The sequence below is a fragment of the Anser cygnoides genome, chromosome 3 (genome assembly GCF_040182565.1).
Source record: "Anser cygnoides isolate HZ-2024a breed goose chromosome 3, Taihu_goose_T2T_genome, whole genome shotgun sequence".
Taxonomy (NCBI): Eukaryota; Metazoa; Chordata; class Aves; order Anseriformes; family Anatidae; genus Anser; species Anser cygnoides.
This window is the reverse complement of record NC_089875.1, coordinates 51,022,200-51,049,245: the sequence shown is the minus strand read 5'-3', so window position 1 is coordinate 51,049,245 and position 27,046 is coordinate 51,022,200. Positions and strand designations below refer to the sequence as shown.

Sequence of the window (27,046 nt, the reverse complement as noted above, 5' to 3'; positions counted from 1 at the left end):
TTAGACCATCAAGCATTGGCACAAATCATTTTTTCTATTTACACATTCATTTAACAAGGAAGATGAAAATTGTAGTGTAAAATATATTAGCATAAGCAAGTATTAAAAATAGCTCTTTGATAAGACCTTTAGAATATTCTCCCTTTCTCTGGGCTGTGCCCACTCATTTAGGTAACAGCCCACGTGGGCTAGAAGTCCAATAGACCCATGCAGCTTCCTACGCGCACCTCACATCTATCCTGCAGAGAGAGAGGGGTTACAGTAGGGGCACCCAACAAACAGCCATCCGTCATTAGCTCCATCACGGTGTATCTGACAACCACAAAGTACAGCTACGGCTGCCCTTCATTCGCTGAGGAACCAGAAGAGGCTGCTCACGCCACACAAGTTACCGTACACGTAACTGCTGGGCAGAGCAGGCTACGAAGCTTTCCCAGCCCGTGAGTACACAGCACTTGCGATCGCTTTAGAAAACAGATGCTTCACCATCAGTCCTGACATAATGTTACATCATCATTAAGCAACTAAATAGGAAGGACCTTCAAGAAATCCTTGCTTTTTTACAGGATGCTTTTAGAGTATCCTCACACTTCACAGGGGAGTAAATTATACAGCGGGCAACCAAATACGTGAGATAGCTTGTTGGTAATAAATGGGTGACAGTGAGGACAACACCATACTCGTTCCAGAAAGGGAAGCCAAAAAAAATAAACATCATACAAGTAAAATAAATAAATAAAACCACACTACCCAAACCCCAAAACACCTAAATCCAGAAACAGAAGCAAGAGCCACCTTGAAACCAAATTAAACTGTGCTCAATAGCGTTCAGTAAAATATCTATTAAAACAAACTGATCTCAGTAAGCCTCTAAGGAATGTCTGATACATTGCAGACCTATCAGGCCCTGCACTCATACCTTACTGCAGATGCTCAGACAACCCTGAGTCTCCTCTGATATGGACAACGCACTGACAACACCTTAAGTGATGCCAGAAAAGGAGTCATGGCACTGCCATTATAATACAAGGACACAGGTTCCAAATCTGATTAAAGGAAACAAACAAACAAAACTTACCTTCTTTTATCTATAACAACCAACCAGTTTGCATAAATCTTTTCGTCCACTAAGGAGTTTAAAACTCAGTTTTAAAGTTAATGACATTAGTCACTTTCCCCACACAATTTTCAGCCAGATTATAGTCACCTGCTAAAAAGAAGCAGACTTTACATTTAGACAAAGTTGAGGAATGAGTGGGCATCTTGACACAGGGATTCCTCATCTAAGTAAAAAACACTAAAAAGGCAGCTCAAGCTAACTTTGGAGAATGACTCAAATAAGCGATCTACATGTGCATGAGGCTCAATAAATGGGTCAGACGGAAGCGTAAATGGATGATACAAGAGTGTCATAAGAAAAAAAAAAACCACGCAATTCACACATAAGGACCTTTAGCAAAAGTGGGACTCCTAACAGCATGATACCTTTTTGAAGCACAACACTCAGCTTTGCAGGGAATGCATATTAGCACAAACCTAAGTTTCAGCAGTTTTCCCGAAAAGAAAGCTCCAAATCCTTAAGCACTATTTTAGGTTAATAGATCTTTTGGCTGCTCAAGTTGAAAGACTGGTACTGGAAGCAGCTTTGCTTTCTGAAGTTATGTTCCTAATACTTTCCTAGTCCCTCAGACTAACCTAACTAGATGAGAGAAATTCACTAAATCTTGGTCAGAAGATAGGGATGGATGGTAACTTTGGAGGAACACCTAATAGGTGAGGTTAAGAGCTCCTGTAAACGCAAAAACGCACACCCTCCAAAGGTGCCTTGGCCATTACACCACTCTCTACCCTTTTATTTCTTCTGAAAATAAAAATAAAAAGAGAAACCAAACAAAAATAGCAAAGACAATAACAACAACAACAACAAAGAAGAATTCCCTCCCCTATTTTCTACGTATATCCCTAAGCCTAGCATTTAATCTCAAGAATCTGCATGAAAAAAGGACTGGGCAGCTGCCATGGCAATGCAATTTTTCCAATTTATTGCTGATGTTCCTGGGGTGGACTACTGGCTGTAATAACAAGGGATTGAGGATCCAATAGTTCAGGAGTTAACTAGAATAAATATTCTTCTCCTCTAAAGAGTCCACCTGCAGCAACAAGAAGTAGGATCCAGATGACAATATCCTTGACAGAAAATAAAATGGATTCTTTGCCAGTCCATGCAGGCAACTGCAGTCAGTTTCAGAAGGTTTCTTTTAACACAACACCAGAGTTTCTCTTATTGCATGTTTAATAATAAACCATCGCACCTGTTCGATTTTCTCCAAAAGAATGATGGAGGCAGAACTCATCCTTTGGGAACACACAATAAAAGAAGATAAAACTCTCTAGCACTTGCACAATATTCATGAAGAAAAGAGTTACGTAAAGGGGTTCTTAAAAGATTTGGAGTAATCCCTGCAAACTCCATTCCACACCCTGAATTACAAGTGAACAGCTTTGCTAAATACAGTACATCTCTTCTTACTTGGTCCAATTTATCAAAAACAGATCACAAAAAAATAAAGGAGACCAGAGAAGACCACAATTACAGAGGAAGCATCTCAAACTAGTTTCAGTATGAGAAAGGAATGAGCAGAACAAATAGTTTTCAGTTCTACCTCATACAGGTTATGAGAGTGCCTGAAAAAATATAGCAATGATCACTGTATCACAGAGGCTCTCTACTGGTTCTGCTTCTGTGCTGACTGGGGAATCTTTGTTATTCTGTTTTTGTTATCTGACTCTCTGCCTTTGAAAAAACAGACCTCAGCAAAAAAATATTTGCATTCAGAGGAATGTGCTATTTCATTTCCTTGTACTAGTCTATTTCATTAATCCAAACTAAGAGCTCATCTGTTGACGACCTTAGGTTTCAGGTAATACCTAGCATTTTTTTAATGCAATTGAAACAACATCTGATCTTCAAAATGCATACACTAAATTCAAGTCCCTAACCACTTTTCTGGCAGCTTAGAAAAAAAGATCTTGGGAGTCTCTGAAATCATTTGCTCAATAGGCAGCAGCAACCAAAAAGCAAGTAAAGTGTTGAGTATCATCAGGCCGGGCAAAAAGCAAAGTAAATACAAAACACTGATGCAACCTCATCATGTTGCATATCTTGTGCAATGCCAGTCAACACACCTCCAGAAAGACATAGTGGAGGCAGAAAAATGCACAGAGATGACCAACAGCTGTCTTATGGATAGAGATTAAAAAGACTCAGGAGTTAAGAGGCTCAAAAAAGGTATGACAACATTTCCAAATCACGAAGACACTGGACAAAGTGAGTGAAGAATTGTTATGCATCAAATCCATCAGTATTTGAACAAAGGCCACTGAAACTTTAAACCTAGAAGGAGATCAGTTGAAAAAATGATTTTAAAGAAGTTTGGTTGGGTTTTATTGTTGTTTGGGGCACACGGATTTTTATTTCTTTGTGTAAACAGAACTGGTGGTAAGCATTTGGCATCTATTCGCCACAAGTAGTTGTGGAGACAAAATAACAGCAAATACAACAAGAAGTTAGACAAATTAATGGGAAATATGTCCAAAACAGATACTAAAAAGAACAGGACAAGGATATACTATAAAGGATATATATAGTTTTCATCCAGTGATGTGGCTGCCTAGAAGTAGAAGAGGAACAGGTGACACGCAGTAGCCAGAACGAAATGCTCTCCCTGAGTACCATCATCTACTGCCACCATTGAAGAAAATATACTGTAATAGATGAACCACTGGTCCAGAAAAAAGATTTTTTGTATGCTTAAGTGCATGTGTCCCTAATGAAATGGGAACTTCAAGTCAAAGAATTGAAAAACAATTAAAAAAACAACAAGAAACAAACGAGTACCAAACCTACTTAAAAGAACTGGTACAGGGAAAGAGTTTGGGGTCAAAGAATGTAGAAGACGGGAGCCATTTATTTTTAACATTATGTGAATTGGTTATAGCTTATGGTAGCATTCCCAGAAGGATCCCTGTAATCAAACCTCAGAAGATCACAGAAGATCCTCAACTTGTGATCTCTTTCATGAATAACGTGACGGCAACATGTGGTTTCTGACACAGCCTTATCCATATTAAGAATGAAGAATCCATGAACCATCTTGGACTTCTCTGAACCAGTAAGATAAGAGCCGGTTTCCGCTCAAACAGTTTAGATACATGCTGGCAGGAAAATATCCAAGCTTCAAAACCACAGCATGACTGCAGAATGGGTCACCACTATGCCTGTGTTCCATCACCTTCACTGGCTAAGCACATAGAATCATTAAGGTTGGAAAAGCCCTCCAAGATCACCTGGTCCAACCACCCCCCTACCACCAATGTCACCCACTAAACCATGTCCCTACGCACCACGTCCAACCTGTCCTTGAACACCCCCAGAGATGGTGACTCTGTCATGGCTCACCCAGAAAGGTCAGACCCCTGGCTGTCACGGTCTTTCAGCTCAAGACACAGGAATGGAAACCAATGATCTGGTACATCCTACTGCATCAAGTTGCCCTGAGGTTTCAGGTAAGCCAAAGGCTACTGCTGATAATGATGGAAGCAGGGTGGTCTTTTGGGATGAGAGAGAAGAAAATACCAGAGAAAGAGGCACTGGACTCATCACAGCATTTTAATGGAGTAGAAATGATGATCACTTTGCTGTTTCTGCTTCTTTCACACACATTTCCCTCTAAAACAATGTCAGAATATCCTCCTTGATGTATAGTTATAGAATAACTGCAAACCTTCAAGGACAGGCTTTATTTAGTGGCTTGAGATAGACTCAGTAATGTCTTCGAAGTTTAAATAGGATTCTTTAAAGCAAAATAGACATTGGATCCTCATAAAAGAGTAACACAAGATGGATATACTGATATATACCTATACCAACAAGTAATAAAAAGGCAATATCACAGAAATATTTTATTTACTTTATTGAAAAAGTGTCTGATGTTTTTTCCATAGCAAAACAGCTTGCTTTTCTCTGCATTAGTGACAGAATATTTTGTTCTTTCATTATCCAGGTTATTTATTATTTTAAGCACTGATCCATTGCAACTTCCCTGACTTATCAGAAGACAACTGCACTTTTGAGAACAAGCTGAAATACAGCCAGAAGCAACACTTTTTGGCAAAGTTAAAAATACATTGCACTGACATCCTAACTTAACACTTCATTCTTTACAACATGCTTTTGTTCACACATCGTTCTTTTGGAGAAAAAGTCCAGGGGAGCAGAGTGATACACACCTCCATCGTTCACTTAACACACAAATCAATTCCGGTTAATCGTTAGTGAGCAGTGGCTTTAAGTCAGGTCCATTTGAGAACTCTTTATTTAACTTCAAACATTAACCACATTCTTCCTTGTAACAAAGCATTCCCGCCCACAATTTCCACCTCTTCCTTCTTTAACACACCTCAGAGAAAATAGTCTCAGTTAAAGACACATCCTTAACTTTGAAGAGCTTCTTCATGTAGTGTGGTGCAGACCACTGAAGCTCCCACTGCATTCGCACCCTTGCCTGTCGGAGCAGGTTGCAGCAAAAGACACCGTCAATCCTCCTCGTCCAACCACAGTCTATTTAATTCTCCTTTCTCACCCCTTCACAGCTCGAAATTAGTACGTCAGCAACATAGCTGACCACCTCTACTCACACAAGTTTTGTGCCTGCCTCATGCCTTACAAGATGAGACGTGTAACAAATTAATAAAGCCCTTCCTAGACTAAATTAGAGCACAGACTAGGGCAGATAGATAGATATCATAAATACTCATTTTTGGTTAGAAATTTTTAACAATAAGAGTCATGGAAGCAGACTGTAATATAGAAAATAGCCAAGAAAAACAAGTCTAGAATAATTAAGCAGGAATTAATTCAAAGGCTAAACCCATTCCCCAGAGTCAGGCGGGTGCACCAACAGAGCACGAAGAAATTAAGGCTAGAAAAAAAGTTTTCTCCTCACAGACTTTTCCTGCTGGTAAAGGGAACAATGCAATTACAGGCAACCTGAAGGGATAACAAGTAGAAAGTAATTTCCAGTTGGCTATGCTAACATTTTTGATCAAGTGGCAACAGCTAAATAAACCAGAAAGAAATACTTCCAACTTTTGATAATCTGGCTGCTTTAACAAACCAAATTTGAAACTAGAAATACATAGGCAGGAACCCCCAGAAGTTTGATGACTATCTTAATTATCTAACCATAGACATAAAATTATCATTCAAACACTCACAGGTCCTTGGCTAATTCATTTTGAACTCAAATGAAGCTAAGTTAAGCATCTCTGTGATTCAAGATGCATGCATTATTTAGTATTAGCTAGACATTTGTTCATTTATGCAGACAGATGCCAACGGGATTTATGTGAGAAGGCACCCATTTTGCTTCACTTGAAAAGTTGCCTGTTCTCTCTCTGAAACCTAAACCACAGATCTTTGTCATTTTGTCCATCTTTATGTTTTAGGGAATAATAATAATAAAAAAAAAACACTTTCAAAAAGCTACAGTTTGGAACACTTTCATGGGAGGAGTGAGACACGAAGCTCTGAGCACATCTCCAAGTGAACAAGGTGTCAGCATCTGCACTGTCTTCCCTTATACACAGATGCTACTCCGGGTACTTCTAAAATCCTAAGGCTGATTTTCCACAGTAGTTTTGTAGCTTTTCTTTTCCAGCAGCATAAAATATCTACATAAGGCATTTTGTTTTGTTTTTATTTAATTTCTGTGGTTGGTTGGTTTGTTTTTCTTTGGCGTGGTCTATGCAGCTGATCAGAACAGTTTTGCATCACACTCTTTAAAACGCTACACGAATATTCTTGAGGAAGACTGAGAAAGAACAGAATGAAAAGGAAAAACCTAAGCTGGTAAGGACAAACAACAATGAGAAACTGGAATTTCAGAAAAAAAAGTGGTAATCAACTCTGAAAAGGGAGCTGCCTTCACTTTAATTTCCTTATAAGCCATTCCCTGTGTCAGCACCTTCACAGTTGAGTTTTCTATACTTTGTCAGTGTGAATATAGCCTGTGCTACAGGTACAACTCACACAGAACTACTTGAGTTCAAAAATTATCTAAAACTTCTTCTCAGTGATCCGACACTCTTTTAAACAAAGCACTTAGGGATTTTTCCACTGTTCTTGGGACTGACAGCACAGCCCACTCGCAAGGACAAACAAATTTCAAGAATAGTCAAAATAGGAAATTTTAGGTCCCTTTTTTAAATGAGTTTCCTCTTGCCCTGCCCTCTCCAAGATACAGAGCACAGCTACATTCCCAGACAGGTTGTGCTCACTGACTGAGCTTGACATTTAGTAGGGGATACAACTATGAACTGCTATAGGTAATGGAACTTTGGCTGAACAGCACCAAAATCGGTACAAAATATTTATAAATATTTGCTACATCCTGAAAGACTTCTGTCGATCTGGCAATTCTGGGCTAAATCTGTAACCCTGATTCACATGAACCACACTGCTGTGGGTAATGTTTGTTTTTAAGGCATTGAAAATGATATTTAAAACAAAAACAAGTTTAAAAATCAAATTGCAAACCATTTATTTCCTCCTGTCCAAACAGATCTCAGCAGCACACAAACAATGTGAGCTAACCTAAACTGTCACATAATACTGTACTTATTTATCTAACACCGCTGAAGCCAAGCGCTGAGTGGGGGAGATGCTAACAGAGGAAAAGAGGGATAAGGTTAGTGCCATTAAGCTGAAGCAAGCAAGACATCACTTTATGTAACTGAAGGGAAAAAAAAATGTAGGTTAATAAGGAGAATGATTATTGAGTAACTAGAGGCAAAGAGCAATGCTAAGATGAGAAAGATTGAGGGCCCTAAAAATGAAGGACAGGAAATGAGAATATCATGGGTCTGCATCTTAGAGAGCTCAGCCAATATTTCACCACTTACGTTTTGAAGTACTAGCAAGGACAAGATCAGGTAAGCAAGCTGGAAATAAGAGCAAAGGGATCACAGAGAAGTGGAGAGAAAACGATGTATTAAACTGTGCTCAATCTGCATGAGGACAATTTGAAAGCAAAGCTCAGATGTGAAACTAGAGGAAATGGGAGAGCACAGGCACCCAGCCCTTGTGCGGAGGAGTCACCAGCTGACTTGTGCTGCTGAAGCTCTTTTGGGGTTATAAAAAAACGACTGATAAAAAGTAAATCTTGCAGATAATGTGAAATGCTGAGAAGGCTTAATATTTGAAGAAGTGTGGGCAAAGAAACGTGGCATTTAAAGTGCCTGGTCAGCTGCTGATGACAGGAGGAATAAAGGGAGTACCCCTGAGAGTGAGAAATCAAGTCGTATCTGCAGTATTTATCTGGTACAGTTGTGCCTCAAGTCTCCTCTGAAAACGTAACACAGGACACACACCGAAAGCAGCACCTTAAATGCAATGCAAGTGACACCAGCCAGTGATCCCAACACAGGGCACAGAGGGACTGCCAGTGTGGAATCACACAGTTATTTCTACGAAGAATCTGCTGAAAGGGAAGATTTGGTAGAAGATTTTGGAAAAAAAAAATGCAGGCATAAAACAATGTTACACAAAGACATTTCTATTCCACATCCTAACCAGCCTAACCGTTAAACTATACTAAGGAGGAAGAAGAAGGACCTGCAGAGGGCTTTGGTTCTTTCTCCTCCATTTTTCACTTTCCACCTGAAAAAACACAACTTTCCACCTTGTTGTAGTTAATTAATAAACTACAGCTTCAGTGCTGAGTTAAGAGTTCCTGCTAAGAAACAGCGTGAAGCTCTGCCACAGAGAATCACATCAGCGGACAGCTGCAGCCTAGCTTCCCTTCTCTGGTAATGACTAATAAGCAGCAGTTCAATAGAAAGTGAAACACCACTCGTTAAAAGTTCCCATTTGGTGTGGCACAGTAACACCACATGATGTATGAGAATCTCTCCGTTCCTGCTAAAATAACAGGGAAAGGCAGGAAACCATCTTGGCTGACCTGCTGGTCAAACTGAGGCACAAGAAGGAAATGCACAGGCAGTGGAAGCAGGGACATGGGGGCTGGGAAGAGCACAGGGATGCCATCAGATGGAACTGAGCTCGGCAAGGGATGCAAAGAATAACAAGAAGGGATTCTACAGGTACATTGGTCAGAAAAGAAAGTCCAAGGAGAGTGTACCCCCTCTGATAAATGAGGGGGGAGAACTGGTAACAAACGGACATGGAGAAGGCTGAGGTACTCAACAACTTCTTTGCCTAAGCCTTCACTGGTAGTCAGGCTCCCCACGTCTCTCGGGTCCCTGGACCTCTAGGCAGGGGCTGGGGGAGCAAATTCCCTCCCACTGTGAGCAAGGATCAGGTTCGAGACCGCCTGATGGAACTGAACACATACAAATCCATGGGGCCTGATGACTGCATCCCAGGGTCCAGAGGGAATTGGCTGATGGAGTTGCCAAGCCTCTCTCCATCATAGTTGAAAAGTCCTGGCAGTCAGGTGGAGTCCTTGATGACAGGAAAAAGGGAAACGTCACTCCCATTTTTAAAGAGGAAGACCCAGGGAACTACAGACCAGTGAGCCTGACCTCTGTGCCTGGGAAGATCATGGAACAGATCCTCCTGGAAACAATGTCAAGGCACATGCAAGACAAGGAGGTGACCCAGGACAGCCAGCATGGCTTCACCAAGGGCAAATCATACCTGACCCATCTGGTGGCCGTCTATGATGGAGTGACTGCATCAGCTGACAAGGGAAGACCAACTGGTGTCACCTACCTGGACTTCTCTAAGGCCTTTGACACAGTCCCATACAACATCCTTATGTCTTATCTCTAGAAGAGTGGACTATTTGGAGGATAAGGAATTGGCTGAACAGCCACAGCCAGAGAGTTGTGGTCAACAGCTGTATGTCTGGCTGGTGACAAGTGGTGACCCTCAGGGGCCCATCTTGGGACTGATGATCTTCAATATCTTTATCAATAGATGATAGATGATGAGATTGTCCCATCTATGGGACATAGATGATGGGATTGAGCACACCCTCAGCAAGTTTGCAGATGACACCAAGCAGAGTGGTGCAGTCGATACAACAGAAGAAAGGGAAGACATCCAAAGGGACCTAGGCAAACTGTAGAAGCAGGCCCATGTGAACCTGATAATGTTCAACAAGTTCAGGTGCAAGGTGCTGCACCTGGGTTGGGTTCAATCCCAGACATAAGGAGGGACTGAAGGGATTATAAAAAAAAGAGAACAACTTTTTATATGGGCAGATAGTGATAGGACAAGGGGGAATGGTTTTAAACAAGAAGAGGGGAGATCTAGATTAGATGTTAGGAAGAAGCTCTTTACTCGGAGGGTGGTGAGGCACTGGAACAGGCTGCCCAGAGAAGCTGTGGTTGCCCCATCCCTGGAAGTGTTCAAGGTCGGGTTGGATGGGGCTTTGGGCAACCTGGTCTGGCGGGAGGTGTCCCTGCCCATGGCAGGGGGTTGGAACCGGATGATTTTAAGGTCCCTTCCAACCTAAGCAGTTCTATGATTCTATGACCTATTAAAAAATAATTGTTCAGTTTCATCTGAGATACGTGTACAATTGAATACTGAGCTGTTGCTTGCATAGGTACAAAGAACAAAGTGATAGAATCACATTAGTTTTGTGCTGTTGTAGGCAAAAAAGGTCCTGTTAAATACTGGGCTGGGACACCTATATCCAATATTCTTTCTCAGTGATAGTGCAAGAATATTGCCTTTTTGAAATGTGAAAGAATAATCTCTAAAAACTCCTGAAAGTACCTATTAGAATCTTAACGTCAATATATAACAACAGTTATTCTTTAAAACTATGCATAAGGGTTAAACGACCTAGAATTTCTCTTTCCTTCTCACTGTTGCGGTTCACTATTGACCAAAATGACCCACCCAGCATGCTTGTTCCAACATTTTTCTACTCTGGAATGACTTATAAAAACTATCATTTTTACATAACAATTTGACATCTTCAAATGAGACACACTATAGCAGTATTATTTGTTATTATCATGCATATATGATAATCTAGCATGAGACACAAATAAGCTGTTAGAAAATGAACTGTAGAGATCTATCATCTCCCATTGACCTCCTTTAAAACACCTTTGGATCTCTTCCAGCCTTTGATTGCTCTCCTGCACTAGTAATCCACCATTATAAAACATTCACAGCAGATGTGCCTACTAACAGAGCATAATGATTAAAGTGGATAAGAACAGGAAGAGATGAACTCTCAAGAAACAAAGATCCTGAATTTATGCTAATAATTATTTTAAAAAACTAAATTAAGGGTAAGCTTATGCAGATTTCCTTAAGTTCATCTATTTTGGAGTCAAGTCTCAAAAGTACTGCTCCTGTCAGACTACTTTTTCTGTACTTCTTCAGAGTATTTTCCTGTATTTTTAAATGTTTTCCCAAATCCAATTTTTTCCCTCACTAAATACCATAGCAGAAAAGACATCAGCATTGTGTTGATGGAGGGAAACATAGTTGTTATGCAATTAGCTATATAAAGCTGCATTTGTTCTTTCCCTCTCTACACCATACAGAAGAATAAATATGACAACAAGATGGAACAAACTTTACTAGAATGAATCTGTCCAACAGCAAATATGTCCTAAATTGATTACGAATTGGTTCACAACAGTACAGGGCACAGGTAAATTTTAATTCTTACAGTTCTGACTGCTCTATGAATCTGCATGGGGTGGAGGGCTGCTATTAATGATCAATCTAATAACATGGAGAACATCACTTTACAACATCTTATTGAACTTACATTCAACATTTCTTTTATAGTTCTTGTTCAGTTCTTACTTTTGTGAACCTTCTTTAACTTCACGTATAGAATGACAGTTCTACCCAACAGGAGTCCAAAACCATCAAGAAATATATCAAAAATGTGTTTGGACTGAAAATATTCATCAGAGATCCTTTTGATAAAATTTCAAAGAGCATCTCCCTTGTGCTTTACTGGGCAAGTGGAGGAGCAGAAGGAGCAGGGACCTGGAACAGTGTCTTTTTTCTAGAAATTAATACTGGGATCAAGCGTTCATCACTTCTCCTATATTCAATTTGATTCATTTTATTATTCACAGTAGGAAATGTATCTATAAAAGTTATGCAACTTACTTTGCAGTGATCATACTGTTGCTGCAAGGTTGGAACATCCCCTCCAATGGGCATTTGCTTTTTAAGTTCTTCATCTTTTGTATTCAGCCATTTGATTAACTCTTCCAGGGATGTCAGTAATCGGTTCCATTTCTCTGCACTTGCCTCCAAGTGAGCCCTGTGAATCAACATAAAAGCATCCTTAAAGTCCTGAACAGTACAAAAACCAAGGGACTGTAATAAATAAAATAGTTCTACCATTAAGACAGGAATGTTTCAAATGCTTAAATGCTAAGGACCTTTGATGTGTTTGAAAACAAACAAAATTCTACTTCAAATCATTTTCCACAGTAAAACAAAATAAGCAGGTGAAAAATGCAGGAACACAGACAAACATGCACCTGATATGACCTAAAACCTTGAACACCGAGCATCCAAACAACATAAAGAAATACTGTCTTTTGTGACTCTGCCACAGCAGTGCACAAAGTGCAAGCACCATTTTGTGAGCCAGGGCACCACAAAACTCACGTCTTTCATGCCAAGACCCTGAATCTCCAGCACCAAAAGCAACAAATTCTCCCAGCAGTCATCGACAGTACATTAACCGTGCTGCTGAACACATCAGTGGCACAGATTATTTAATGCACTACCTTTAGTCAATGAAGAATTACTAGAGAATTAATAGTGTGAATCTGTCCTCCCAGTTAACTCAACAACCCCCCCCAGATTCCAAAATACCCTCTTCTATCATGTTCAGAAATACATTGACCTGACGGTTCCTCCCTGCAGTGCCTGGACAGCTGCACGGAATCCTTGATAAGGGCCAGCAACCCCACTTTTACTCCAGTCACTTCATGTTACAGACCCATTTGAGACTAACATGCACTTAGCTCTCTCTACTCTATCACTTGCACGGTGAAAGAAACTGTTTACTGGTATAAGCTAAGTTCTTTTTAGCAGAGACTGACGCTAGCTCTGCACCTTTCTGCCCCACTTCTGACAGATGAGTGAACTGAACTACTGTTCTGTTTCCTAGGTCTTCTCTTTTCTATTCTGAACTTTTTTTTTCCTGATTCACTGTAACTCACATCTTTTACTACAGGTGAAACATTCACCTGCCTTCTACTGTATGATCCTCTCAAGTGGCATTTGAGTGAATGGTTGGTACTGATATGACAACAGTTGGACTGAAGGGGTGATGTGCTGCAAGGTTTACTTTGAGGCAAACAGTATGTTGTGATCTTGTAGGGATACTAGGAAATTCACCAGGAAACACACAGTCCAGGGGGATGGGAATACACAAAGGGAAAACCAAACAAATTCTTTCTGTAAAGAATAAGCTAACTTCAGGAAGAGGAACCTAGTTTTCTTCGCTCCATCCAGTAAAGCACTTAATTAACTACATGGGAAAAAATATAAACTACTTGCTAGAAGTGATGTTCTACTGCTGCCACTTCCTGCATCATGATTTGTCTTCCTTTGTTGCAGTCACCAGTACCTTTTCCCTCAACACTGAATCTAACCTGCAGTTCCCAGCTGCACTCAGGGGCACGCTCTCCACAGCATGGTGTGGTCCACGTCCAACATCTCCCTTCTCCTTTCCAAAACTGCTTCGCTTCCCATCAAAAATACCCTCAGAAAAAAATCAAGCTGCAGTGTTGCACACACATTGCCCTCCCGTGTTAGGTACTCAACAGAAGCAGCCCTCCGTTCTGGGAGTGAACACAGCGTAATACTCCCTAGTAATCAGGCAGAGGAGACACGTTGCCAAGGCAGCCCATAACTAAATTTACAGTTTTGCTGTTAGATCCAGATTGTTATGAAAAGAAAGCATTTTTATGGATTTCTAACAGCAATCAAAATCTTTCAGCAATCAAAAAAACAACAACTTTCAGCAATCAATTTTTTAAAAATTATATCTGTAGCCTTCTGTGCATTTGATAATAAAATCTCTATTAATCATGACTTATTACTGTGTCTAGTACATTTAAGCAGCTCTCACCTCTAAAAACTGGCACTTTCCAGGCTCCAGGATTCTGCTCTACCGAGCAGAATTCTTGTATACAAAATGAATTAGAATTTTGTGAAAAAGAAACCCCTACATCTAGTTAAAAGGGTGGTTCACTTAATTTAACATACACTGCAATAATATTAATAGTGAAAAAAATCATTTGGTATTAACCTGAATGATGAGGCACGTAACACCAGATTAAATGGTCTGTAATTTACTACTACTGAGTGCCCATGTACATGCCAATGCAATAACAGTAGCAAAACATCACCAGCTCATGGTTTCAAAGTCCAGCACAAGTGGGGTTAGAGTAGTAAGGAGCAGAGAGTGGGGAAGAAACCAACTGCACTAACAGGACATTAAAATTCCTCTCTCTGAACACAGAATGAGTTAACATCTCTTCAGAAACATTAGAAAGAAGTTAAGAAAGAAAAAAACGCACACAGAGGAAGACATCACATCAGCATAGACTTTTCCTGAATGTTACTTTCCTCATCTTCTAAGAAGCAATATGAACATAAAAGTGGCACGCAGCAGTGACAGCTGAAGAGCAGCCACAAGCTTTCAGTTCTCCTGAGGAGTGCAGGGACACCCAGACATGCAATCAGTAAACTCTCAGTAAAGAATACAGCAAGCCCAAGCAAATGCTACGCAGGAGCAAGGGAGGCTAGATATGCTCCGATTTGTATTTTAGTTTTAGTGGCTTACACAAATGTAGACGTTTTACATTTGTGACACAGACCATTCATTAGTTAGAGTTAGAGCCAATGAACTATGCTGGAGTTTTGAATTGTTTCCTGGGCTTCTCCACTTCCAAACAGGATTTCTGCCCTTGTTTTGGGATTGGTGCTTTTACCAAAACAAAGTCTGCAAAAACAAAGCTTAAGGTGTTTGTGTTCACATGACAAATGAGTCAGCAATCTCCAGGGATTTGCCAGGTCAAATGGTGGCTTAGGATCTGCTCTGACGAAGACAGTTCTGTACCAGATGATTGTTCAGTTTTGAGCACTGGTTGGAGCAGCAATGTTCCCCAGCATCAGACACCACCAGAAACACTCCTATGGAAATCTTGGCTGAGCCTGAAAAACCCATATGCCCCCATCCAGCCGACCAGACTGAGAGCACCCTTGCTCAGCTAAGGCTGAATAAGATCCTGCAGAAGAGCAGCAACTCTGACACAACCCCCCTTCTGATGACCCTGAGAGGCTCCCTCCCCATCTGGAGACCTCCTCAGCTTTTGTCTCCGCTATTTAGGTAACACTTTTCCTGCTGAGCACGAAGGGAACATATGGAATAAAAGAGACTGGTGGGTGGTCTGAACATAGAGAATCCTTCCCAGTTTCTGCAATACCTCCCCCAAATGCTGATACCTTCCCACCCAAGAAGAAGAGTTTCTCCTCAGTGTTTGGCTGCAAAAGGCTGACCTGCACAAAGCTGCAGCTTTGTTTTCCTCCTGGGAGTAACACGACACAGAGAAAAAGAAGGAATTGTGAATAAGTCTGAGTAATTTCAAGGCGAGATACAGTCCTTTCTGGTGGTGTCACAGTCACTACAAGCATAGTTTTAAGTAGCTTCCACACATTTAAAAGTATGTCACAAGAACATTGCTTTCTCAGCCTGTAACTCCCTTTAGTTCCAGTAACAGGGAAGTAAAGTCAGTGTAGTGATGAGCACCATCAGCTCTGAGGACTGAAGTGATAAAGAAAGTCTCACACTATTCCTAAGGGAGAGCAGCATTTTCAGCAGCTAAAAAATCAACACAATAAGAATGTACACATAGTTGAAAATACCCTAAAATAAATAAATAAACTTAGAGAAATCTTCATTTAGAAGCACTATTCTGAGCTAAAGTCCATAAAAACCAGATTTTTCAGTCAGCCCTAGCCTCTAACATGGTTACATACTTGTTCTCACAAGACTGATCCACACAGTTTTGCTTTCCAAATCATTCTTGAAATAGGATACACCAAGAAAACAGAATCTGAAGGCAAACAGCCAGATCAACACACTGACTTCATACCAGTTTTAGGCCCTGTTACTTCCCTGTGAAGGCTTTCATCATTCTTGTGCAAGTTAGAAAAGCGAACAGCAATCAAAGAACAGGGAAAAGTACATGAACTCAGAAATGCTGCACTCCTTTCAGAGGAGACAGATTTGAAAGGTTAATTTACTTCTATTTACTCCACTATTCTCTTCCCTGCCTGCCTTCTGCTTGTAGTTCAGTGCCACGTGGCCCTGCAGCACTGCAGGGATCAGCAGAGCAACGCACACAATGCAAACGTTAACGCTGCCCAGAGGGATGCATGTTCCGTATCTACCCAAGAGTGAAAAGACAAATCATTATTCTGAAAAGTGGGTAAACTAACTTTTTTTTTGAGCATTAACTGCACAATTGCTGTCTCTGCCTTGCAAGTAACAACTGCCCTATGGTGAATGGCTTGAAGGCCCTTTTGATGGCCATAGGTTTCTCCCAAACTATGATTAACCCCAGGACAGGCCAAGCAATTGTTCTTGCTAGAACCTGCAGTTGCTGACTAAACTATTAACTTATTATCATGTTTTGGTCTCTCTCTCACATTGACTTGTACAGCTGAGTACAGCTCATAAAGGCCCAGGTTTAACAGCTCTTGCATTAAACTACTTGTGGTGTGTTGGGGCCAGTATCTGCAAACCCTCATGGAAAATTGCTTGGTTCCTCTGGTTCAAGCTCTACGAGCTTCCATTCAGCAAATCCCACCAGTTACACGTAACTGTTTAGCTGTCTGGAGACAGGGTAAGTGGAGATGAAAAATAAATGTCACACTTCCCTTCTATCCCCCTCTTTCCAACTCTGGTGTCTGAATTCAAAGCTCAACTCATTTTTCTGTTTTTTTGGAAAATTCATATGAATGCTTAACATTGTTCTGTTCTATTAAAAGAACAGTCTCCTTTAATCAACAAGCAGGCAGTAGCAATTAAAAGCTCCAGAAATACTTTTCTATGTAATTACTTGTAATATGGAATTTTATTCATATTAATGAATATGGTAATGTCTACTTCCAAAATGACATCATAAAGTTTTTAACAATGAGCACACTTGGACAGTCATCAGTGAGTTTGGCATTGGTAGGGTCGAAAATTGTAAATGGCTTGATGAATACATATTTTAAAACATTTCTTAGTGGAATAGCAGCAGTTGAAAAATTCTACCACCAATACAGATGAAAATACTTAGGATACAAATCCTACCAAGGTATTCATTTCAGTGGCAAAAACAAAACCCTGATTTCTCCTCAGGTAATTGTAGATTCACAGAATGACTTCATTGACGTTGCCATCGATTTAAAACAAGGAAAGATTCAACATACCTTCTGGAACATTTAGTACAGATCGGCAAGTTACCTCTGCACAACTCTGGGGAGGGAACAAATAGTTAAGCGTGCACGGTAAGCTAATGCACCAAGTCTTTACATCTGTGCTCAGGGTCCTCCACAGAAGAAAATGGAGATTTCACTTTAGTGCTGCGGTGAAATTTCTCAAGCCTTTCAGAAGACAAATCTGCCCCATTCACGTCTTGACATTGTAATTACTTACCTGATGTTAGCAGACTTCGCCTTCAGGTCATTCCATCGATGGTTCATGTCATCAAGTCGGTGCTGGAGCAGGGCAGCTTCCTCAGAGTTTCCCAAGGCTTTCACCATCTTCTGTCTGTTTCCATCAATGCTTTTAAAGATGTCATTATGGGCATCAATTTCAGCCTGGATGTCCTGAAATATCGACAAGTCCAGACATCTTATTTCAGTAAATTAAGGAAGAGCTTATTCCTATTAATATTCCTATTCTCTTGGACAGAGCACATAGTCTGACTTTCTTGGGCAACTGTGGAAAGAGATGCAGAGAAGAAAACCTGCAATGCCGTTCATATCATAAAAGGTCCAGCTTTCTTTAGTGAGAGAAAAGGAGTTTGAAAGTCATCCTTGACTCTGAAATGGCATTTACAGCTATAAACACTACATTCTCTGCCTGTCCTTTGTATTAAGGTAACTAATTGTTTCTTGTTTGCCCACACTACCGCCAAGTGCAACGTTTGCAAATGTACTGGAGATCTTCTCCTGCTCAGAAGTTCACAGCTGCAGCCTTAGCTGTTCTGTCTCTTTCCTCTTTGAAATATAAGATTGCAGTCAAATTCAAACTCTATACAGTGTTTTAAGCCATATGCAATGAAAGCTTTTATCTAAAACTTACATCTCTAAACTGCAACTGAATGACTATAGCTACAGCAAGCCCATTTTTACAATTCAGCTGTTGTATACCATGTCCTGCAACATATAGGGATATAGACATAAAATGACGTGATGTATTATAAACTGATTTATGTATTAAGTGCTGAACAGAAAGAAAAGTGCTCGTAATTTCAGTTCAGCTTGCTCATTTCTCTTCCCCACTGAAAATAAACATTTTCTTCTCCAAAAACATAATTTATTCTCCTATTCATCCGCCTCAAGAAACACATCACAGACATTGTCTACATCTAACAAAGTGAAGTATTATTTTTAAAACGTTATAATAGCATCATACAATCTCCTGTATCACCACCGATGCTTTCTAGCATCTGGTACATCTACGTATGCCCTAATAGAGAAATGTAAATGTTTAGAGAGCCAGAAGCTGTACTAGCTGTCTCAATGGAATTAATCAGCAAAGATTGTGACAGAAACTTGATGCAGATGTAAACAAACTTCTTTTGCAAAGGAAGAAATTCAATAACTGAAATCCTTTAAGGGATTTTATTTTTCCAGACAACTCCTCAGTACTTTCCATCTGTTCACAGGAGCAGGAGAGGAGGGGATTCTTGTACCTCCCTGCCCTTAAGACGTAGTCCTGCATCTTAGAATGGCTGCTTGCACATCTGCAACGGATAGTTGGAAGCAATGGAAAAGTTGCTGTGAAACTGAGATAGCATGAAAGCTTTTATCAGTTAGAGAAAAATGAAAAAAGAAGTAAGGATACAGCTGGAGAGGTGGAGGGAGGAGAGACAGAGGATGAAAGCAGGGGGAGAGAAAGAGACAGAGAGTGGGTGGTGAGGTATCAGTGAAGCTCTCCAGCTGAGCTGCTATGTGACTTTGGACAGCTACCTATTCTTTGCCTGGTTTTTCACCAATATAAAACAGGTAAAAAGACAGTTTTCTTGTCTTTAAGCCATGCTGATAAAAAACACCATCTTGAATATATATACAAGTAACGACATTTAAAATGAAAACCAGAAATGGAAGTGATTGACGATAACAAATACCAGTAAGACAGCATAGTCAGCAGTTAGGCAAATCAGATGCTTATCTGAGAACATCTGCAGCTCCTGACCTTATGACTCGAACATGCAAGGAGACCCGCTGAAAACCAGCTCAACTCTGAACAGCAGGAGATGCAACTGCAGACAGCAGATTCGATTTTAATTGCACACTGATCTGTGCTACAGGAGTCTGGCCATGCCAAATCCATTTCTGTGCCTCTCTGAAGTTACATCACCAACTGGCCTCCAACCTTCCATTCTACAGTCACGGTGCTCATTCAAATGCTATTAAGAACCTGCATAAAACCTTCTAGCTTTGATTACATGTGAGAGGATATGCATGCTTAACAGTTCAAAATGATGCTTCGTTGAAAATGGGTCTTATTCCTGTATTTGCCAGTCATCGTGTTACACTGATTATGGCACCGTAAATCTGCTGTGCACATTCTTGAGTCCCATCTGTGATGGCCACATTGTGACAGCTCAGTTCAAAGAATCAACTTTGCTAATTAACTTCTCTTCCTCTCTTCTGATTTCAACTTTCCTGGAAGAAAAAGCACTGCCAGCTGATGGATAAACAAACAGGACTGATATTAAGGTTAATGAATGTTGATGTATCACAGCCCTCTAAAAATTAAAAAAAAAAAAAGAGGGACAAATCCAGATGTGTCCCACTTCAGCGTGCACACAGAAGAGATGCAGCAAGCAGGTAAAAGATGGCTAATGGCAACAGATGGCCACAAACTTCCTTAACCCCCAATAATGACATAAAAGAGCTTGAAGTTTTTTTTATTCTAGTATTTTCCTTTGTTGGAAGACTAACAAATAGGGATGATGATCTTGTTCCAGGATTGCTACCAATTAATCTACTGATTAATTAATTACTACCAGTACAATCTCCCTTACTCACTGTATTGTCATAATCTTTCTCTCAATTGTTATGAAATGTGTAGACATGTTCTAATTGGTCACTGGTCACTCATTCACCACATTCTTCATCTTTGTCTATGTGGCAAAGAGAATGAAAAATTTGATTATCACTGCTCATGCCCCAACTAAGATTAACTCTAGTAAGGGTAAGCCAATTTCAGTTTGTCAGTACTTTAAAGGCGATTATAAACACTGCCCTGTAATCACAACTGTGAAACAGTCTTTCTTCTTAGCCCAGCACAGAGAGGATCTGGTCCAGAGCTCTCTCCTGGTGAATGCAAAACACAAGTATAAACAGAGAAGGCTTTTTTTTTTTTTTTTTAATTAAAGCCGGAAGAAATTCATAGTTCTTAATCTGCAGTTACACAGTTTTATCAACTTAGTTTTTTGAGGTAGATACCATAAAGATACCTCAAGGTCATATTTTGGTAATCCTGCAAATATTTATGTGCACAGATCTCTAAACTGTAATGATAATTTATTGGTGTGAGGTCACCAGATCTGTTTACATGCACAAGCACTGAAGGATTACTGTCCTAAATTAAAATAATGCTCTTCGAAGAAACAATTCATCCTATATACAAATCAAGGTACAAGTTTCAAAGTTTTCAAAGATAGAAAAGAGACGAAATAACTAGGCTGACTTTATCTACTTTACCCAGCCAGGGTATTAGAAGATTGCCGATTTTTTTTTTTTAAATTCCATTTAAGAATAAAGAGCAAACTGCTGCCTGTCTTTTCCACTTTGGTCTGGTGATTTCAAAATCCTCTCATCTCCACTCTGAACCGTAGACTTTTCTGGTTCTCTCCCTCTTTAGCCCTGTCATGGAAAATGACATACCTGCAGGATTCAAGCTTTCATTTTATGCTTGGATCTGATTTTAAAGCTTGTCTCCATAACAAGGAGCCTACTTCTTGCTTCTATTTCAATCAAAATATTAAATTAACACGTCACAACTGAAGAGCATGCAACTTCAAAGAATATATAAGTAAGGGGTGAGGGACTTGATAACGCAGTAGATGGCAGTTCTGAGAAGGACCCAAAGAGGAAGCTGACTCCCGTTGCAGTTGCTACTGGAACTGCCCGAAGGCAGATTAAGTTGACTTCCCCAGGGTAAATGAAAGCATGTGACAGACTTGAACAGAACCAAACATTGTGATTCCAACTCCAAGGTAAATCAGCTATTGTTTTTTTTCTTTATTCACTATTTTCCCCCTTTAAAAACAGCAAGGATACCTTAAACATCGCAGTAGTAGAAACAATTGTCCTTTAGAAACTATTAAGATAATAGTTTCAAAGATAACTCTAGATGCATTAAAAAAAAAACAAAAAAACAGCATTCCCATGATGTTAGTCATTCCAGCACCTTTTTCCTGAATGACCAAGGGCCCTTTAATTCACTCTGCAACCTCCCACGGCTGTTAGCACATTCATTCCCACTCATGTCTTTTCTGATTTTGTGTTTATACCATGTTCATTGGTACATCGCCATTAACACTGGCAAAAAATTTTCCTCTTTAAAAGGGCCTGAACCCTTCAGTTGAAGGCAAAAACATGACTGGTTGAAGAAAACTCCACATTTCCACCCAGTCTTGAAGTGGAATAAGCAAGATATATTTTATAATAGACAAAACTTTACTCAGTTCCATTTGCACCATTAAGAGTCCTAGAGTGCTTGAGCTTTATGATACAAAGATCTAACGCAGAGAAATTATTTTACTCGATAGGCTAAATAAAAAGATATTATAAAGTTACAGATTCTATTGTCAAGATCCCTTAATTCAATCTTTTATATATATATATATGTATATATATATATATGTTATTACACAAAACTTAACTTTAGTCTTTTACAAAAATGTAGCATTAGGTTTTATTTGTTTTTCAAAAAGTTACTTAGGACTTATCAGCTATTTACTCTGATTTTTTTAAACTCAGTCTACACAGCAACATTCTGTATTACATCCCCCCTTTTTTTTTAAATGTATTTATTTATTTTTAATGTTTATTAGGAAACAGAATTCCACTCAATTTCTGTAAGGATCTCAATACAGAGCAGGGGTGGGAAGTGGTGGCACATAACATATGGTTTATAAGAAATGGATGTGCAGGTCTAATGCTGACGCTGTTCCACAGGACTAGCAGCACTTTATGATGGTGCACAGACTGCTAAGTAATTTTTATCCCTAGGTACAAGCCACAGAACATGCAAGCTGCTGTGGCTTTTGAACCATGTAAAGATCTTAAGAGGAGTTGGTAGGGCTGAGATTGACTACTCACAAATGAAAAATAGCTCAAGAACTGCATTTTCCCCAACAAAGGTTTTCACCCAGGCTCAGGACAGAAAGGTTGGAAAGTTGGACGTGGTGCTTAGGGACACGGTTTAGTGGGTGACATTGGTGGTAGGGGGATGGTTGGACCAGATGACCTTGGAGGTCTTGTCCAACCTTAGTGATTCTGTAACAATTCTGTACTCCTCCCATCCAACACAAATCATGCCCTGTGACTGGAACAGGACAGCAGACTCAATTCAGGTAGAGGGAATTGCAAGTCCACCAAGAATGACTGCCCACTTCCTCCAATGGCAAGGTTTAAGTCAGCAAGGACATAGTTACAGAAATGCTGCACTTGCCTGCTTTATTCCTGACCTCTAAAACTGATGACTGCTCACCAAAGTATCTGCAGAAAACTATTCCAGCTGGAACAGCTGGAATGCAAAGCATCAGTGCCAACCAAAGGACATAACTGCATGCCAGAACATCCTTCTTTGAGGTCTCACAGCAGGTGGCAGAGGAATGGATTTTTTTTATTATTATTTATATTTTTAAAAATAGCAGACTGTATATTGAACCAGATATGTTTTACCTGCTGCTGCCAACTGCCGTTGGATACACTGCTGTGTCAGACGTTCACTTCAGCCTCTGCTGCACTCAGAAATTTTCATTTTTTGATAACTCTTAGGGAGGAGGGAGTAAGAATTAGGGCATGATATAGGCATATTTCCCATTTGAAAGGGAAATAAGACTTCCATTGCTCTTTTCCTTGCAAATGCTGAGGATAGGAGAGAGAGATGCTGCTGAAAAGAGTTTGAAAAAAAAGTCTCTGAAGAATTCAGGTACTCAGCTCATCCAGAGTCTCTCCTATGCTTTCAGGGGACAATCAGCTTTAGAAAACCTCATCCCATCTGCAGAGGCCCGCCGTGACAGTCTGCTGTTAAGAATCAGTTTATAACAAACCCACATTCAGAAGCGCAGGACGCGTGCAGAACCCTTGGGCAGAATTGCCATTATCATAAATCCGCCAGTGGCAGAAGCGTGTACAAAGACAGACACTACGCCCAAAATGTCATACACAGACCGTGCTGTCTACCACTACAGCCACCGTGACTACGGTATGAGTTCAAAGGAATTCACAAGAGCAATTAAGTTTAGATATAACAGAAACTTAATTACAACTTAAGCTCTTAGATATTTCAGGAGAAAAAAAGCATAGAGGGAAAACCATTCTGGGATTTCTTTTACATCTAAATTTCACATGCTCGAACTACCAAAAGCCTTGCACAGCAGCTTCAAAAAGCTGTCTCAGCCTGTACCAATGGATAATACCTTCACAGGTGACACGTGGTGTGGGTAAGGACTCATTTCATCACAAGAATAATGACGCACTCACTAGGGCTGGGAATGGCAGCCTGTGTTTGACAACCTCTGTGGCTCCATCGCATGGCACCGACTGAACATCTGGGGGGCATCATAAATCCATTAATACTAATTCCAGCAGTCACATAATTCAGACTGAACGAAGCCAAAGCAGCCCTGCCCACTCAAGTATAATGTGGCTCTCCTTTTGCATAGGAAGGGAGTGTCATGCAAGTTTCTGCAAATGCCATCTGGCTTCTGCATTACCACCACAGTAACAGCACTCGCAATTCGCTCCTTACAACACGTATTCATGAAAGTTAAAGGCAGCTTGCAGCCAGGATCACTGTCATAATGGTGTTTCTCCTGGCAGCAAACTCCTCAGTAAGAAAGAACAGGATGGGTGTGGGGGGCATCGTGTGAGTGAGAAATGAAGCAGAGGGGAAGGAGGGAAACTTGCTGGAGAAAAAAAAAAGGAAAAAAATCTTGCTCAATAAGCTCTGATTAGAATTTGCGATTGAAGTTCACCAACTCTGAAATGTTAGCTTTCTCCTACATAGTGTTACAAACTTCACCACAAGACACCAGAATGACACAGTAACCTTAAAGCTAGAAACTATGGCAGCTGCAAGACCTGCAAGGTATGATTTTGTTGAAGAATTGCTACAAACAATTCCTTTGACACAAAATAAGGCAAATATTCAAAATCACAAGGGAGAGCATGGGATTTGCAAATGCCAGGGAGTGTACAGTACAAAAAAATAGAAACACTGGTTTCAAAACTTGGGTCTTAACAATGTCCTGAAGCATCTCAAAACTCCAATATGTGTCCTAATCTTTAAGGCTAATGGTACAATTACCAGAGAACAGTGAAGCCCAGCTGACAGGCTGGGAAAGGGAGGAGAAAGTGTTCCACACGGTGATGAAATCCTGTCACAAATGTTTTCACCTATTATTAATAGCTAGTTTTGGAAAAAAAGTCATGTTCACGGGATAATGAACAGTATTTGTGTCATTAGCTTCAAAGTTTGCTTCCGTAATAAAGGAAGAACAGAAGAATTTAGAAAACAAAACATTTAGAATTTAGAAAACGAAACACCACCAAACCAATTCATAACAGTCTTCTGTAACACAGGCTTATTATGATTTTGAAATTAATCAGAATCATTACAACAAACCCAAAACACCTCTAGCTTCATTTTGTTTTATGAGGCATTTAGGTTCATTTAGTACTATCCTTTACACCACTGTTCAGGTGACCAGTGCTGATTTATATTAAAAAGCAGTATTAAAATTTTGATCTTTAGGATAGAAAGCCACAATCATTCTTTACAATCTGCTTTCCTGCTGTGTGATCACAACTTTCTTAATCAATGTGTAAATAAACTACCACATATTTTTTTTGAAGACTTGCATGGCACAGGAAGTTTGTATAGAGAAATGTACTATAAAAAACAACAGAAAATATAATGAGTAAAGCCAAGCTAAAGATCACTGCAAATGTACAGTCTGGGTTTCATCAGAAGTGCTGTCAACTAGATGAAAACAATCTGGTTTTGAGGAGCCTCATGTCTCTCGCTAATCAATGTAATCACCACAAAGCCAAGCCTCCTGCCTCTCAGCATCACTGTTACCAAATTTCCTGGTAAGAGAGAACAACTAGACAGAACACAAGACTAGATGAAAGAATGGGAAAAGTGGCACACTCCTGGGAAGTAATTCTACTCATAAAAGCCATCAAGAGATCTTCCAATTTGACTATGATAGCATCCAACTAAATTTAACAGCAAACCACAGAGCACTTCCTTTATGTCAATAGTGAACTCAAGTCACAAGCATCCTGGAAAGCTCTCATGTTCTTAGTGTAGCTAAGGCCAAACTTTTCTATCATTTCCTTTAAAAAAAGATAAAGATGACCATAATCAGAACAAATGCTCTAAAACTAATCCGGTAGGACCTAAAATGGGGAAGGAAAGAAGCATTAGATTTCCATATTTGAGAGGTGCTCAAACGGGGGTCCCATGAGAACCTTAACAGCAACACAGGAAAACTCCCAAGTTCAACATGAACCTGCCCATTTTGCTGCACACTTTTCAAAGGCAAAATCAAGTACCCAAAACCTTGTGCATCATACCTTTTCAAATTTTGTCAGCAACTCACGTAAGCTGAAGTTCAAGCCAATCATGATCAAGCGTCCCTCGAAGCCTACATTTTCCTGGGAGGTCCTCCAAGCCAGGTCTGTCGCCTTTGAAAGGTTTCTCTCGTTTTCCACCTATACAGTCTCAAACGTCTCTGGGAGCTCCTGCATGTGGCCCTCTCTCAGGCGATGTTCCCCCAGGGGCAGCTCACACAGCACCATTGTAGCAGCCCCCTGGTCCCTGTTTGTTCCCTGGGGCTGGGTGAGCAGGCTTGAGCTGCTGATGCCGGGTGATGCTCCTGGAAGGGTTAGCCTGGTCCCATGGGGCTGGGGGGATCTGCTCGTCCCCACGCCTGGCCAGGACTGCCTCCAGCTCACCTCGGCAATGGCGTGCAGGCTCCAAGGGCTTTCTGGCAGGCCGCAAGCTCAACGTTTGGTCTCAATTACCCTGAGCAAGAGAAGCTATACTCTGCTGGTGCGCCGTGGGTGCAGGGGGTGGGGAGGAGGAGCAAGTCCTTCCATGTTGCTCCTCTCAAGAAAAAAAAAAAAAAAAAGGAAGAAAAAAAAAAAAAAGAAAATCCCCAGAGAAACTTCTGCTTCTAGAAAGCACCAAAAGCCAGCTTTTCAGAGAAGTCGAAGTGGGACGAGGCACACTTCAGCCCAGGACGCACAGCAGCAGGGCTGGGCAGGAGGCCACCAGCAGGCTGCTGTTGCTGTGGCGATGGCCAGGCCACGTCCAAGCCTCCTCGCCCGACCCGCTTCGCTCGGGGATGCCGCACCACAGAACAGCTAAGGCCCGTTAAAAGTAATCTAAAAAGTCACTTCCTTCATTTAGTCAACAATAATAAAAAGAAGTCTCCGGCAGAAGATCATGCTGCAACCTCCAAAGCCTTCGCTGGGGATCTC

General features: G+C 40.5%; 1 protein-coding gene across 10 annotated transcripts in view; it reads right to left on the bottom strand.

Annotated features, from left to right (window-relative positions):
- The window catches only part of UTRN (utrophin), a 375,635-nt gene that overhangs the window by 111,679 nt on the left and 236,910 nt on the right, over window positions 1-27,046 (bottom strand). For 8 of the 10 annotated variants that reach the window (XM_066994161.1, XM_066994162.1, XM_066994163.1 and 5 more), the window contains 2 exons: window positions 17,742-17,914; window positions 12,176-12,332 (listed from right to left, as the gene is read on the bottom strand). In XM_066994161.1, coding sequence (XP_066850262.1) covers window positions 12,176-12,332; window positions 17,742-17,914 — 330 coding nt within the window. Of the gene's footprint in view, window positions 1-12,175; window positions 12,333-17,741; window positions 17,915-26,137; window positions 26,630-27,046 lie in introns of those variants that run through there. The other 2 variants (XM_066994169.1, XM_066994167.1) reach the window with 2 other exon arrangements.